The sequence below is a fragment of the Opisthocomus hoazin genome, chromosome 7 (assembly GCF_030867145.1).
Source record: "Opisthocomus hoazin isolate bOpiHoa1 chromosome 7, bOpiHoa1.hap1, whole genome shotgun sequence".
In the NCBI taxonomy this organism is placed as follows: Eukaryota; Metazoa; Chordata; class Aves; order Opisthocomiformes; family Opisthocomidae; genus Opisthocomus; species Opisthocomus hoazin.
This window is the reverse complement of record NC_134420.1, coordinates 62,976,414-62,990,589: the sequence shown is the minus strand read 5'-3', so window position 1 is coordinate 62,990,589 and position 14,176 is coordinate 62,976,414. Positions and strand designations below refer to the sequence as shown.

The following is a 14,176-nucleotide window of genomic DNA, read 5'->3' as shown; positions in this document are numbered from 1 at the left end:
TAGTGATGGGTGCAAGTGGCATTTGTGTGCATTGAGCTTTCGTGTCCTTGTGGCAGTATCTTAACGAGAGCTGTCCCAAAGATGGGTGCACATATGTGGGTCACTGAGCTAGCCCTGGACCTAAACATTTGTCCATTCAATTACCCAGGCAGTCATGTGGGTTATTGTAGGAAGAGTTTTGATCTGAGAGAATAGCCTGATTTAGTCTGATCAATACTTTCCATATCCCCTCCCTTTTTTTTTTTTTTTTTAACAGGACTGTCTGGCATAAGCTAACACACATTTGCAGTGCCAGCACTGGTCAGGATGTTAAGGTAAATGGATATCTAGACAGGATGGAAGATGAGATTACGGAGCATTTTCTGCAGACAGTCGCTTCTAAAGTCAAGGTATGGCGGACCCCTGTTAGCACTGAGTATTTGCAGACTGTAGGGCAGGCACTTCACTCTCGTGTCCTGATTTGGAAAGGGTGCAACCATAGTTTGATCTTCAGCCCAGTACCCTCCTCTGCCTTGTCTAAAGCTATATATTGACAGCTTTGTCTTTTCCGGTTTTGTGGATCCTAGTTCCACTGATTGTAGTGTTTGCTGTTGTGCTACAAATGGGTACTCCATGATGCCCCTGGGCACCCAGACCCCAGGAGTTGAACTTCACCTGGTACCTACTCATCCCCAGCAGCTGAGCATCTTCCTGGGGCAGCAAGAACTCAAAGAGCCCAGGGCTGTGATGGGCAGTCAGGTTGTAGAGAAGGCTGACCAGAAATTTATCCCTCACTTGGGAAAAGTTCCTCTCCCTTCACACTTTCTAATATGAGACTATTAGCCCAGACACCCACCTTCATATCCTGGACTCCAGGTCTAGATAACACAGTTTCAGGCTCCTAATAGTGTGTGGTGTTATGCGTTTCCTTCGTTAAGCCACGACACTGGGGAAGCTCCCCTGAGCATCTTGAGGCCCACTGCACGGGCTTCCTTGAGCATGCTGAAGGTAGCAAAAGAAAAACGACAAAACAAACTCTGGCCAAACTGCAGTTTTGGTCTCCAGAGCTCCTTGCCAGCCTGTCCCATGGGCACACACATTGAGATGGGAGCTGGGGGTGGTTCTGACAGAGCGTGGGCAGCCCTGGGAAGGAACAGGAAACCTGGGGGTCAGGTTTTCAGTCCTGCTCTTGATGTGTCAACATGGGCCAGAATCATGTAAGACAGAGTTTATCCCCTGCCTGCCTGCTAAATGATCCTTGTATTTTCTCATTAAATGAGAGGCAGTGGCCATCTATGCTGGGAGCAGGATGCCACAGCAGAAGGGCGCAGAACAGCTGGCTCTTCATACGCTCCCCATCCGTAGGGGCATGTTTTACATAGTCCCTGGATTTTCCCCATTTTTCATAGTTTTTGGTCTTCCAGGTTTGGGCTTAAGAACTTAATACATCCTTCCTGAGTTTGAATTGTTTCTTTCTTTCATGTTTTGTTTTTCTTTGAAATGAAGGCACAGGATGCTGCAGCTCATGGACGCGTCTGTTTCCGAGAGCAGAAGGAGCAAAATCACAATAATCTGTGTCTGCTGTCTGTGTGGTGTCTCTACATGTGCATCCTTTGACTCTGTCTGTCCCTTTTCCTCAGGGAACACTGAAGGAGCACTTCAAAAAGTGTGACAGTGGTTTTGACCACATCCTTGAATCCTTAAAGCAAAGCTTTTTGGCATTTGGGAAGAAAAAAACAGACATGTATGAGGTAAGAAAAAAATAAGCAAGTAAGAACATGATATTACTCAGGAAATCACTAAAACTAGTCCTTGATGGCACAGTATTTGAACATTAATCCAAACTACAATTTTGACTGTTGTTAAAAGGGCTTTTAAAGATCTAGCGGTCTCAGTCCAGTTCCTCTATCCAACAGAGCTGGGCATCTTCTTCACTGTGACAGCTAGGACCTTTCTGTCATCTCAGCAGAGAAACAAACAAGTGAAGAAATGTGGAAACTGAATGTACCTCCCAAATACAGAGGGGGAGCACTGGGCCATCTCTGATACTACCTTTGTCCCAATACCATTATACTGGAAATCTTCTCAGCTGCTAATGTGCTCCAGCCTTTGTAGTAAGGAATATTTATCCCTTTCATGGAGAGTGGACACAGGGAGAGGGGAAAAGTCCAGATCCCCAAAGGACATAGTATCTCAGGCAGAGTTAAATATGCCAGGGCTGGCAAAGAACAACCTCACAGAGTACCTAAGTTTTTTCACCTTTGCAGTAGCCCAAACAATTTGTCTAGGGTCTCATGACACCCTTGAGTCTGTCTCTTTGGCAGTGAGATCGGTACCCAGGGCACCCTCTTTTGCACGCAGGTTGGATTTGCTGCTGCTACCTGCGCCGCACATGTGCCCCTAAGCACTGGACTCCCTTTTTCTTACCCTCCCAAGTCTGCAGGCTCTTTGTCAGTGCTGATTTTAATTAGTATTTTGAAATGTGGAAAAAAGTAATGGAACAGAAAAAACTAAGAGCTATTCCGCTGTTGTTCAGAGCCTGCCACTGGACATTATGTCACATTAGTGCTGGGGCAAGCAGCAGCTCCGTGGTGGAGCGCTGTGCCGGAGCTGTTTGTCTCTTGCTTTGTCTGTTTTGGACGGGGCTGGGGATTTCCTGTACCTTTGGACTGCAGCCTAAAACTGCTCTTATTTCAATTGCTAATGGAAATGTGGTTTCTGTGCAGCAGCCCATCTACCCTTAGAGACACTCACTCTCCCTCCCTCTTTAGGCACTGCGTAGTCTCGGCACTGGGGTTTCTCACCAGGTAGTGGGTGGCTCAGAGTTGCCCTGGTGACCTCTCTGTGCCCAGCCACAACTGTGTGCCCGAGGACATGGACCTGGGACATGTCTAGTGGGGATGCTCCAGGAAGGCTGGATCTGACTTCGTCTCTAGTCCAAGCTGTCCCCAAGTGACGTATTTGTCAGCTTGGGGCTAAGTGTCACTGCTGCTCTGGAGCTTGAGTGACCTCTGGCTCAGGTAACTGGTCCCATTGCTTTTGGTTGGATGTCTCCATGCTCATGATCAATGTTTAAGTCATCCACATACAGCTTGGAGGTACTCCATGTGTTAGACCAGGCATTTTAAAGGGATACCTAAGCAGAGAAACGGGACACCAATCTGCATGGGCCCTATATCCCCTGTCTACACTGGTCCTAGTCCTGTAGGTATAGTCTGGTCCTTGCTCAGTACAGGGAAGTTAATTTGGTCTTCTTTGCTCTGGAACAGGCCCTCGTCAAGGCTGTCAACGTCATCATTATTACAGAGTATGTGCAGGCCCTCCTGACCACTTCCAGGAAACCGTCTTCTGTGCAGAGGAGGAGGATTGTCAGCCAGATGGAAGAAGATCATAGGATGCTGCAAACCGTCTTTAAAGAGTGCTTAGTAAGTCTTTGATATGGTTACTGTTTCGCTCTCTGTTATCAAGGACAGTACCAGCAGAGAAAAAGGCTCTGAAAGAAACAGAAAAGCTTAAGAGGTCTTACCACAGTGGTACCCAGCTTCACAGAAATGACAATCAAATGCACTGACGGCCCCTCTGATCTGCCAGAAGCTGTTAGTTTGTAGTTTTGAAATGTGTGACTCAAGGAGGCAAGATTCACACTCCTGCCACTGAAATAAGAATGAGGCGCGCTCCTCTGAGTTGGTAAGACAGCTCCAAAGCTGTCAGCTCCCCAGGCAAGCCTTTGGTATGTGGCAAGGGGGTGCAAAACAGGAAGGACTGTGTTCCTCCCCACTGCTTTCCCTTGAGCCTTTGGAGTGATGAACCAAATCAGCTTCTCCGCATCTTCACCTACTCTGTGGATTGCCTCGCACGCTGCTCCTTCCTGGACATGGGGTATGCATTGTTACCCCTCCGCCTGGCCTCCTCCCTCCCTGCAGGCCCTTCCCGGCCCCTCGGAACTGGGCTGATGGCTGCGTGAGCCATTTCCCTGTGCTGCAGCTTTTCCTCACGGGCAGAAACAAGCTGATGCTGTTGTGGTTGGTGACGGCTGCAGGGAGGAGCGAGTCTTCCTGCGGGGCTAAACACCTCACGCCATTAGGAGGCGAAGATGCATTGCAGAAGGGATAGATTGGGTGTAAAAGCAGAGCCACACCTTTGAAGAAAACTTGTGGAAAAATGCTAGGTCTGATTTGCTGAAGCAACTTCGGGAGCTTAAAAAAGCCTGTTTGCTCAATTAAAAATCTGGTGTAATTGGCAGTGCCGCACACGGCGTCTGCGGATGCCATCAGGCTGTCACATGGGTCCCTTAATTACACAAGGGCAAGGACTGCCAGGGCCAGCAGCAGCTCCTCCAGCAGCTGCTCCAGTCGGAGAATCGCTGCCATGCTACGGCCCTGGCACAGCTCTTCTGCAAATGCAGGCTGAGAGCGCTCAGGCATTGCCCTTCGTTAGAGGCTGGACAGCTGCAAAGGTGGGCTGGTAACGGGACTCCAATGGCACAGAGCAGATAAAAGGTCTCGGCTTTATTGGTTTTAATAATTTCACAAAATCTGAATCATTCCCATGACTTGCAAGTTTAAGTGCTAGGGACTGGCAATCTGTTTTTTCCTAGACGAGTTCCCCTGCAAGTCATTTCTCAGCAATTCTTACTTTGTCCGGAGAATAAAATGAAATCAAAGTGATGGTCCGTAGGCTCCTCTAAAGCCTCTCAAAGCCATTACAGTTAGTGCATCAGTTTTGTGGTGGAAAGCTGGGAGCTGGCAGTGCTTTTAGCTGAAGACCCACCTCTCCTGGAGTGATCAGTCATCACAGACAAGTCAATGCTTTGAGAAATTGAGCCACTGGGAGAAGCAGGACGATTCTCTAATTCCAACTGAATTTTACCAGTAATGCTGTGCTCAGCATCAGCTTTGGATGCAATGTGCAAGGAAAGCTGGTTTTATAGTGCAAAGGAGATACAGGAAATCTAATTATCTACTAAGCCCCTACATTCCGCTTGGGTGAAAAGAGTCCGCATCCAGTTAGCACTGTTTCCCTTGCGTCCTCCGTCTGTTCGCTTTCTGTTTGATGTGGGAGCACCAAAAACCTCGGGGAGGAAACGCGTAAGCAACTTGCAGGGGACAGCCCGATCCTCAGTCAGATGAGGTACATGGTTATGCATGCAAAACACGTACTCTGCTGCAGGCTGAATTTATCGGGCGGTTGCCGCACAGGCTGCACCTGCTCCCTGCCCTGCTCTGCCCTCTCTTCAGGCCCTTCCTTCCCCTCCGTCCTTAAAGCACATTAGGAAATACCTTGCTTCTCTCCTAAGAGAGAACGTGTCAAAGGCGCTTAAGCACTGCTGACAAGACACTTCTTTTTTGTCCTTTTACATTGCAGGCTGTTTACCTCCGACCTTGCCTGTCTGTACAGTGCTTAACTAGATCTGACACCTTCAAATTAATTAGCATTTTGTAATAGTGAGCTTGCCAAGTATGAAGACTTAAAGTATCAGTGCGTTTGGAGCCGAGTACAGCTTGTGTGTTGTGCAGAGCTAGACATGCTGCACGTCTGCAGTGTGGAGGAAGGGAGAGAAGGCTGTCTTCAAATATTACTATTATTTTTAATTTATGTTCAATACGGAGGTGAGCTGCACCGAGAATGCAGCCTACTGTTTCTAATGCCCTGTGGAGATCAGGAGAACCTGGGCTTCTCCTGCCCCGGTTTGGCAGCCCGTTCGCCAGGTTTGCTTTGTCACAGAGGCTTTGTTGACATGATGGCATCAATAATTCAGGGAAGCAATTTAACTGCATTACTGCATGGATGAAGGATGTGAGCAAGACCTGAAGCTCTCTTTTGGAAGTTCATCCGCATTCTGCTTCCTCTGGCTTTGCTAAAAATGCTGTGTGTTTCTGGATGAGGCTTTCTTCTTCTGTATGCTCTAGTTCAGAGGGACCTGACCATGGGCAGCATCTACCAGCCATGTCATATCCTGCACAGTGTCCACCCCGGCTTCCCATTTTTTCTGTTTTTCCATTAGAGGGTCTGTGTCCCCTCACCCCCTCCCCAAGGTCGCTTTGCTGTCCCTGGGCTTGCGCCAGGGCAGCCCAAATGCCATCAAGTCTGGCCAACAGAGCTTGTTTTCACGTGGGTACAGGGCTGTGCTTACCTCTGGAAGGAAACCACTTCCCAAAGGGCCAAATGGCCTCCAGAGGACAGGCAAGAGAGGGAAAACTGAAGTATATTTGCCCACTTTGCCAAAGGACATGCAGGAGGGGATTCTGCGCTGCTGAAGGTCGTCACCCAGACCCCCTGGAAGCAGTCTCTGGTTACACCCTCGTTTCTTTTCTGCTACCCTGGAGGGAAAACAGGCACAGACAGTCCCGCAAAGCTCCTAGCCCACACAGTGAGATCCCCAGTCTGACAGGAGTCCAGCTCTTGATGTTGTATGCTGCTTCCCTTGCCCTGAACACACCTTTGCTTCTCTTGCCAGGGTCCTGTGGCTGCTCCTCTTAAGGATCCTATAAAAGCAATTTTAGAACTTATTAAAACTTCTGATGGTGAGGGGATGAAAATAGCCCTTCTGCCCATTCTCAAAGAATTTCCTGATCTAAGGTAAGGTCTTTTATTGGTTTGACTTCTGTAGTTTCTTACATGATTACTTGTCACCAGCAGACCTACAGCAGTATTAGTCCTGCAATACTTTCTCTTTGCAGCATCCTGGGCCAGGCACAACGCTTACCTTTGAATGCACTTGATGCTGCCTATTCGCAGGTGCTGACTAACATAGTTTATAGCTTTGCCAGACATTAACCAGTGGAGTTGAGATGTCCTTCTGTGAAGGTGAAGGATGGATGAAATGGCTGTCAGGAATGTTGTGACACAATACTACCTGAATGGACAGTTTACAGGCACCTGTCTGGTGAATGTAGATTTCAAGAACATCCTTAGGCATTTCATAACTTCCAAGCACTTTGCTTTTGGCTTTAGCAATTCACCAATTCTTTTCTAGGTATAACTATTTCCAAAAAATCCTAGGTGTATTCAGCAAAATATACACTGCCATTTCTCACAGGAAGCTGTTAATAGAAATGAAACTCAACTTTTATTGGGAAGGTGAGATCTAAGCTAATGGCATTGATTCAAAAATCTGTGGTTTATTACATCCATCTTTTGTTCTGATGTCTTGTGCTAGTGACTGTATTTTTCCAAGTTAATATGATTACAGTGTAGAGCACTCTGTCACACGATGCTGTGAAGGCCAAAAGTCTGCATAGTTTCAAGTGGGGAGCAGACAATTTGTGGTAGATAATTGTTTCAGTGCCTATTCAGCATGGCAGTCATGATATAACCCCCAGCAAAGGAAGTCCCTGAACTGCAGACTGCCAGAAGCGGGAAAAAAAGAAAGACAAAGACAGATCATGTTATGCTTTGTCTGGTTGCTGTAGTCCTTTCCTAAGCATTTGCTACATTTGAAGATGCTATTGAGCTAAAAAGCTGCTTATCTGGTACAGCATAGCAATACTTATTCTCTTACTATGTATATATACACATACACATATATAAATAGTAAAATATATGTATAAAACTTCTATATATTTATGAATATATATATAGGAAGTGAGAATAGGAAGTACTCAGAAGGATATTATTTTGATCAGGGTCTCAGAGGAGGTCATCCTGGTGTGAGTAGGTGCATTGTTCTTGCTTTCAGCACATTCCCGTATGTTTAAAACTCTTTGGCTTGGATACATTTGCTCTGTTTGTTAATCAGACTAATATGTTGTGGCCCTGCTCAGCGAAGCAATGCTATGTAGAACAAAAATCCTATAGACTTCCAGATGAGCAAGAAGTAGCACCATACGAGGGAAGAAAAGATATCAAAGATGCTTCCAAATGGTCAAATGCAGAGATACTCCAGACCTATTATGGTGGATACAGACCTTTTTCTAGGAGAAATCTGAGGTGAAGATTTCTACAGTTTCATGGGGCTGCTATGTGCGCTGGGCTCGGGACCCATGAGCTCAGCCATATCCCACACCCCTTTGTGGTATGGCCTCCTCCTTGCTAGGTGGTCAGAGGGTGTCAAAAAGCAGCTCAGCAGCTTCCCATCTTTGGTCTGGTCCAGCAAAATGGAGTGATAGGAAGCAAACTTATCTCCTTGACTCTTTCACTGACCTACCCCTTTACCCTTTTGGAAAGGAAGGAACATCTGAGTGCAGTGCTGGACATCAAAGACTCGCTCCGCCGAGAAGACAGAGCTGCTCTCTTGAGGGCATTCAACGATAACTGCAGGGAATCAGAAACAGAAGCAAACTTGCTTTTTGCAGACATAGAAGTAAAACCTAGAAAATATGGACTCTGTGGCTGCCTCTGCTGTTAGCAAAGGTAGGTGCGTGTGTGAGCGTGCTGGTGTGCAGCATGCCTGCCTGCCCAGGCGCAGGCATTCCTGCTTTCAGGGAGGTGGAACAACTCTGGCTGCTGCATCACCTCCCCGAGGCCCTCGTTACCGTGTACGCTGGTTCTGCTTCCCTTCACCTGCAAATTTCCATGTCATGAAGCACGGTGTTGTAGGAAATGTGGGGCGCTGAATGCTTAGATGCGTGATTCGGGTTACTGCAGGGACAAAGGAGAAGACAGGGCTCTTCCTCCCCGTCCATGGCTGCTGTCTGTGTGTCCCCACAGCCTCCCCTCCCTCCCCACTCTCACCATGTGTGCGGGGACAGGGTCTCCCAGGCAAGCGCTGCTGCCTCTGGGCAGGACACGCTGAGGGATTTTCTCCTCCGTGGTCCCCCTGCTTTCCTGGTGCAGAGGGGAGGGCTACGTCAGCCCCACTGCTGCCCCTCTCCATGAGAGCCGTATGAATTAAACTGGGCTCAATACTGTCCTGGTGACCTTGCCCCCTCTGTGCCCGCAGCAGCAGCAGCCAGTGGCAGAAGGGAGGAGGGATAAAAGTCAGAGGGATGACTGTCACTGTAAGGTCTTAAATCCCCTGGCTCATCTGGAGCACCTGCAATCTCCTTTCAGTTTCCCAGGTGATTCCTTCGCAGTCACAAATCGGGGATTCTGGGGGGTAAGCTGCGGCAGATCTTGAACCCAAGCAGTTCCTCATGGTTTAAAAATACTTCTTAGTGGAGAACATGCAGCTGTTTGCTCGCTTTAAATAATCTGCAGCTTCTTTTTAGTCTGAATTTGTCCAGCTCTAGCTCAGAGCCAGAGAATTTTGTTTTATCTTTGCCAGGCCAGAGCCCTTGGCTATCAGAAATAGTCTCCCTCAGTTAATATTTACAGATTGTCATCAGCCACCTTCTGTTGGGTGAGCTGAGTAGACTGAGTGTCTCAGGTTGAGCAGCACAATCCCCTTCCACCTCTCCGCCGCTCTCCGGTGTCACCATTTATTTATAGTTCCCCACGTTAGCAGATGAGGGATGAGTTACACTGGGCTCTGACCTGGGGCCTCCAGGCACAAGCAGACAGCAGGCTACCCGGTTAGCAGGGAGAGAAAGCAATTAGAGAAACAATTAATAAGCACACAGATTTTCCCTTCCTAATGACAACTGATTCTGATATAATGAACTGGCTATCAGCTACCCAATTTTATACCCTCCTTCAAAGGAATTACCCATGGCGCTGCCTTCGCTTTAGATAAGATATTCAGGAACACGTTTTTAAAACGGCGTAAGTCACTTAATCTGTTTGCTGAGATCCTCTGGGTAAATAGGCTCCCGGGTCCCCAGAGACCTGGCTGAGTCTGCAGCGCAGGTCAGCAGCCTCGCCCGAGCCCAGGGGCAGCAGTGACGGTGAGATGGGTGGTGGGATGTGCTCCAAGGGAGGTCACCTTCCTCCTGCCTCCCGGCCCCCCGCGATTTTGCTGCCACGCACTGGGGCGTGACCTGCAGGTACACTGGGCACCACCTGCTTTCTCCCAGCCAGGAACGCAATAGTTCCACATATTTGTCCCTTCTGTAAGCAGCGGTAGGAGGACTTCACCACTACAGGCTTGGGGCGGACCTGCTGGAGAGCAGCTCCGTGGAGAGGGACCTGGGTGTGCTGGTGGACGACAGGTTAACCATGAGCCAGCAGTGTGCCCTGGCTGCCAAGAAGGCCAATGGCATCTTGGGGTGCATTAAGAAGAGTGTGGCCAGCAGGTCGAGAGAGGTTCTCCTTCCCCTCTACTCTGCCCTGGTGAGGCCTCATCTAGAGTACTCTGTCCAGTTCTGGGCTCCCCAGTTCAGAAAAGATGAGGAGCTACTGGAGAGAGTCCAGCGGAGGGCTATGAGGATGGTGAGGGGACTGGAGCATCTCTCCTATGAGGAAAGGCTGAGGGAGCTGGGCTTGTTCAGCCTGGAGAAGGCTGTGAGGGGACCTTAGAAATGCTTGTAAATATCTTAAGGGTGGGTATCAGGAGGATGGGGCCAGACTCTTTTCAGTGGTGCCCAGTGACAGGACAAGGGGCAATGGGCACAAACTGAAGCAGAGGAAGTTCCGTCTGAACATGAGGAAGAACTTCTTCCCTCTGAGGGTGACGGAGCCCTGGAACAGGCTGCCCAGGGAGGTTGTGGAGTCTCCTTCTCTGGAGATATTCAAGACCCGCCTGGACAAGGTCCTGTGCAGCCTGCTGCAGGTGACCCTGCTTTGGCAGGGGGGTTGGACTAGATGACCCACAGAGGTCCCTTCCAACCCCGAACATTCTGTGATTCTGTGACTTCAGAAAAGCGTTATCTTTGGCTGTTTCATGTTAATGTGAAATGACTTCCCGAACAGGAGTGAGTAGGGTTGGCTGGAGTGGGCAGGGAGCAGCAGGGGTGCTGCCCGCGGCTGCGGGCCCGTGGATTGCGTTAGCCAGAGTAGCCCAGGAACTGGACATTTTCAACAGGCAAATGCTGATACAGCTTTGTGCAAGAGTCTGTGCATGGAAGGGGTGGTTTTGCCGCTTGACTCTTGCACGTGTCCGAGGAGTGTTATTTAATTACCCAGATGTTTTCTTGCTTTCCCTCAGGTCTGCTGTGAGAAACAAGAGGTCTTGCTCCTGTGTGGCGACATCTGCAATCAGAGCGCCTTGACAGCTTCAGGGGCTCGTGCAGCCGGATGCACGGAGAAGCCTGACAGCTACAGAGGACACAATTCCTGCTCTTTTCCAGGAGAACCACGTGGCCCAAATTCTAATCTTCTACGCAAAGTCCAGGCAGAAGATGAATGGGATATGGCAGAAAGACATTCCTTCAGAATTGCCTAGAGATTGCTGCTTAGCTGAGTCCTGGTGGTTGTTCCCAGGATGCGGCATGGTGGTATGTGGAGGAGGAGGAAGGTTCCCCCTGGCCTAATTTCTCTGTTTCCAACCCTTGTTCCATGCGATCTCACTTGAAACCAGGGACTGCTGCCCCATACGGTGTCCTAGCAGGTGACATGGCATTGCAATCTCCTCCAGAGACCAGGACCCTCTGTTAGGGAATCCTGCCCAGCCCATGGTGCTGGTGGTGCCTGTGGGTTTGGGCACCCGGATCCACCCCCTAAGCCTGGCCTGGCACCTACCAGGAGGGGTGCAGAGAGCCACCCCTTCCCTCGGTCCCCACACATGAATGCTGTGACCCGCTTTGGGGGCAGCCTGCCATGGCACCGGCTGTGGGATGGGGGGCTTTTCCCTTGTGAGTTTTACAGCTGGCTCTGGAGCAGAGTCTTGCATTCATTTTTATACTTCCGTTACTGGAAATTTCCTCTTGGAGAGGGAGGGGAAAGCCTCATGGGAAGCAGGCAGTGAAAGGAGCCGTTTGTCCCAGCCTCCGGGCAAGGTCTGTGCTGTTTTCAGATGTAAATAGGCAATTCCACGGGAAAACACTGACGTTTCTTCCCAGTTATCTATGGACTGGTCACAACCTCCTAGCTGGATTTTGTTCAAGGCCCTCCTTTGCTATTGTGTTAATGTAGGCCATTACTGCTCCTCTCTGACCATGTAAACAAGCAAAAAAGGCTCTGCTACCTCAGACATGCCAGTGCTCTTCTGAGCGGCCATTCCTCCTCAAATCTGCTTCCCTAACAAGAAAAGGGGCAAATCTGTGTGTAACCCATCAGTGTGTGAAGCTGGGGACACGTCTGGTCCCAGGACCCCGGGGAAGCGCAGACCCAGACAGGTGCTGCCATGCTCCGCAGTGCTGTGCCCTCGCCCCAGGGACGCTGGCGTCCCAGCTCAGGGGCAGCTCGCCCTCCCAGGGCCCTGCCTGCAGACGTGGTCCTGTGAGCTTGACAGGAGCTGGGGCAGGTTTATGGTTGCCATGAGCTTTGCTTCTGGCACAACGCTGAGCGCGGAGTGAGTGGCAGAGAAGCGGGCAGGAACAGGCTTCTTCATCTTTAGTAGGCATGGTGGTGATGGGTTGACGGTTGGACTTGATGATCTTAGAGGTCTTTTCAAACCTTAATGATTTGTGATTCTATGATTCTGTGATCTCTCTATGAGGACAGGCTGAGAGAGTTGGGGCTGTTCAACCTGGAGAAGAGGAGGCTCCAGGGAGACCTTATAGCAGACTTCCAGTACTTGGAGGGGGCTTATAAGAAAGATGAGGACAGGCTTTTTATCAGGGCCTGTTGCAATAGGACAAGGGGTAATGGCTTTAAACTAAAAGAGGGTAGATATAGACTGGATATAAGGAAGACGTTCTTTACAGGGAGGGTGGTGAAACACTGGCACAGGTTGCCCAGAGAGATGGTCGATGCTCCATCCCTGGAAACATTCAAGGTCAGGCTGGACGGGGCTCTGAGCAACTTGATCGAGTTGAAGATGTCCCTGCTCACTGCAGAGGGGCTGGACTAGATGGCCTTTAGAGATCCCTTACAAACCAAACTATTCTATGATTCTATAATTCTATGGTCCTAAGATCTGCAGGGAGTCCTCTGTGGGCTTTCGGGTCACCATGAGATCTCGGCATCGTTACACTCCATCCCTTGCATCGTTAAAGGGCAGCGAGAGTGTCCCATGGCCTACCTGCCCTTTCTGCCCTCATGTCTGCTTCAAAGGCCCAGCTCCTGTGTCCCTTGCATTTCATAACTGTCCGTTGCATCTTCAGCGAGACCTTTCCCAGGCCATGTGAAAGCTGGGGGAACCCACGGAGCTGCAGCCTCAGAGGCCGGGCTGTGGGGCTGGGTGGACGCCTGCCCTCTGAAGGGTGCCAGCCTTGCCAGGCAATGCTGGGCCAGTCACCCTCCCCTCCCACCACGTTTTTTCCGAGGACGAGAAGGGTGTACAGACCCGACTGGGGCAGCAGGGTCAAAGTCAGCCTCTGCCGATGGGGATTTCGAGCAACGAGCCTTCCAGAGAAAATGAATAAAAACCCCTCTGACATTTTGATCATGGCCAGGCTAAAAATAATCCCGCAGCACGTGGATGGCTGCTGCCACGTACATGTCGATGGCTGTGTACGTCCCTGCCATTTGACATTCGCAGTCTGACGAGGGTACGCTCTGCTGGCCAGCAGCAGCTGGGAGCTGTGGGGGACGCCGGGCTCGCTGCTACCGGCCCTGTGGCTGAGGTGGCTGAGGACAAGCCCCGCACCATGGCGGCTGCTGCTGTGCCTGTCCTCGCTGGGTGGGCAGGGGACGGGCAGCACCTCTGCTCTCTGTGTGTCCATGGAGAAGCAGCACTTCCAAAGAGGTTTCTTAGAGGCAAGTTTCTCCACCTTGTGCAGAGCATCTGCTTGTGGACACAGCAAATAAAGACTTGAATTTGTCAATGAGGTTTAGTGCTGGTGGCATGTGTGAGGTTCTCCAGAGCTGGAGGGCCTGGGGACGTTGGCTGGGCCGGGGATGGGAAGGCGATGGGGAGAGGCCACCTGGCATGGAAATGGTGTGGGAGGGACGTCCTTGGCCACCCCAGTCACCTGGGGAGAGCAGATGGTGTGTGGGGAGGCTCCCAGAGGGTTGCTGGGAGCAGGGGGGGATGCTGGGTCGCTATCTGGGGCTATCTGAGGCAGTCAGGGAGGGGAGGAAAGGCTGTGGGGAAGAGGGATGAGGGATTTCCCTTCTTTGGAGGTGATTTCAGCCCGCTTTGCCATGTGCCTTGACCTTCCCAAGTGATCCAGCCTCCTGCTTTCTAGCCTTCACCCTAGGCCAGGGTTAAAGCGCTTGGGTGGGATTTGTGCTGTGCTCTCGGAGGGCCGGGTCACACTCAGGATCCTTCCACAGGATTATTTTGCACCCACAGGATGCGGGCGGGGGCAGGGTCACCATGGAGTCACAATGAGCA

At 50.3% G+C, this 14,176-nt stretch overlaps 1 protein-coding gene across 1 annotated transcript in view; it reads left to right on the top strand.

The window, feature by feature from the left end:
- Positions 1-13,629, top strand: part of LOC142362072 (tumor necrosis factor alpha-induced protein 2-like) — a 41,872-nt gene extending 28,243 nt beyond the window's left edge. Inside the window, exons 8-13 of the mRNA XM_075427313.1 lie at positions 257-389; positions 1,620-1,730; positions 3,249-3,404; positions 6,437-6,558; positions 8,146-8,331; positions 10,943-13,629. Of these exons, the coding sequence (XP_075283428.1) occupies positions 257-389; positions 1,620-1,730; positions 3,249-3,404; positions 6,437-6,558; positions 8,146-8,326 (703 nt within the window). The 3' untranslated portion in view covers positions 8,327-8,331; positions 10,943-13,629. The remainder of the gene's footprint in view (positions 1-256; positions 390-1,619; positions 1,731-3,248; positions 3,405-6,436; positions 6,559-8,145; positions 8,332-10,942) is intronic.
- The last annotated feature ends 547 nt before the right edge of the window (positions 13,630-14,176 follow it).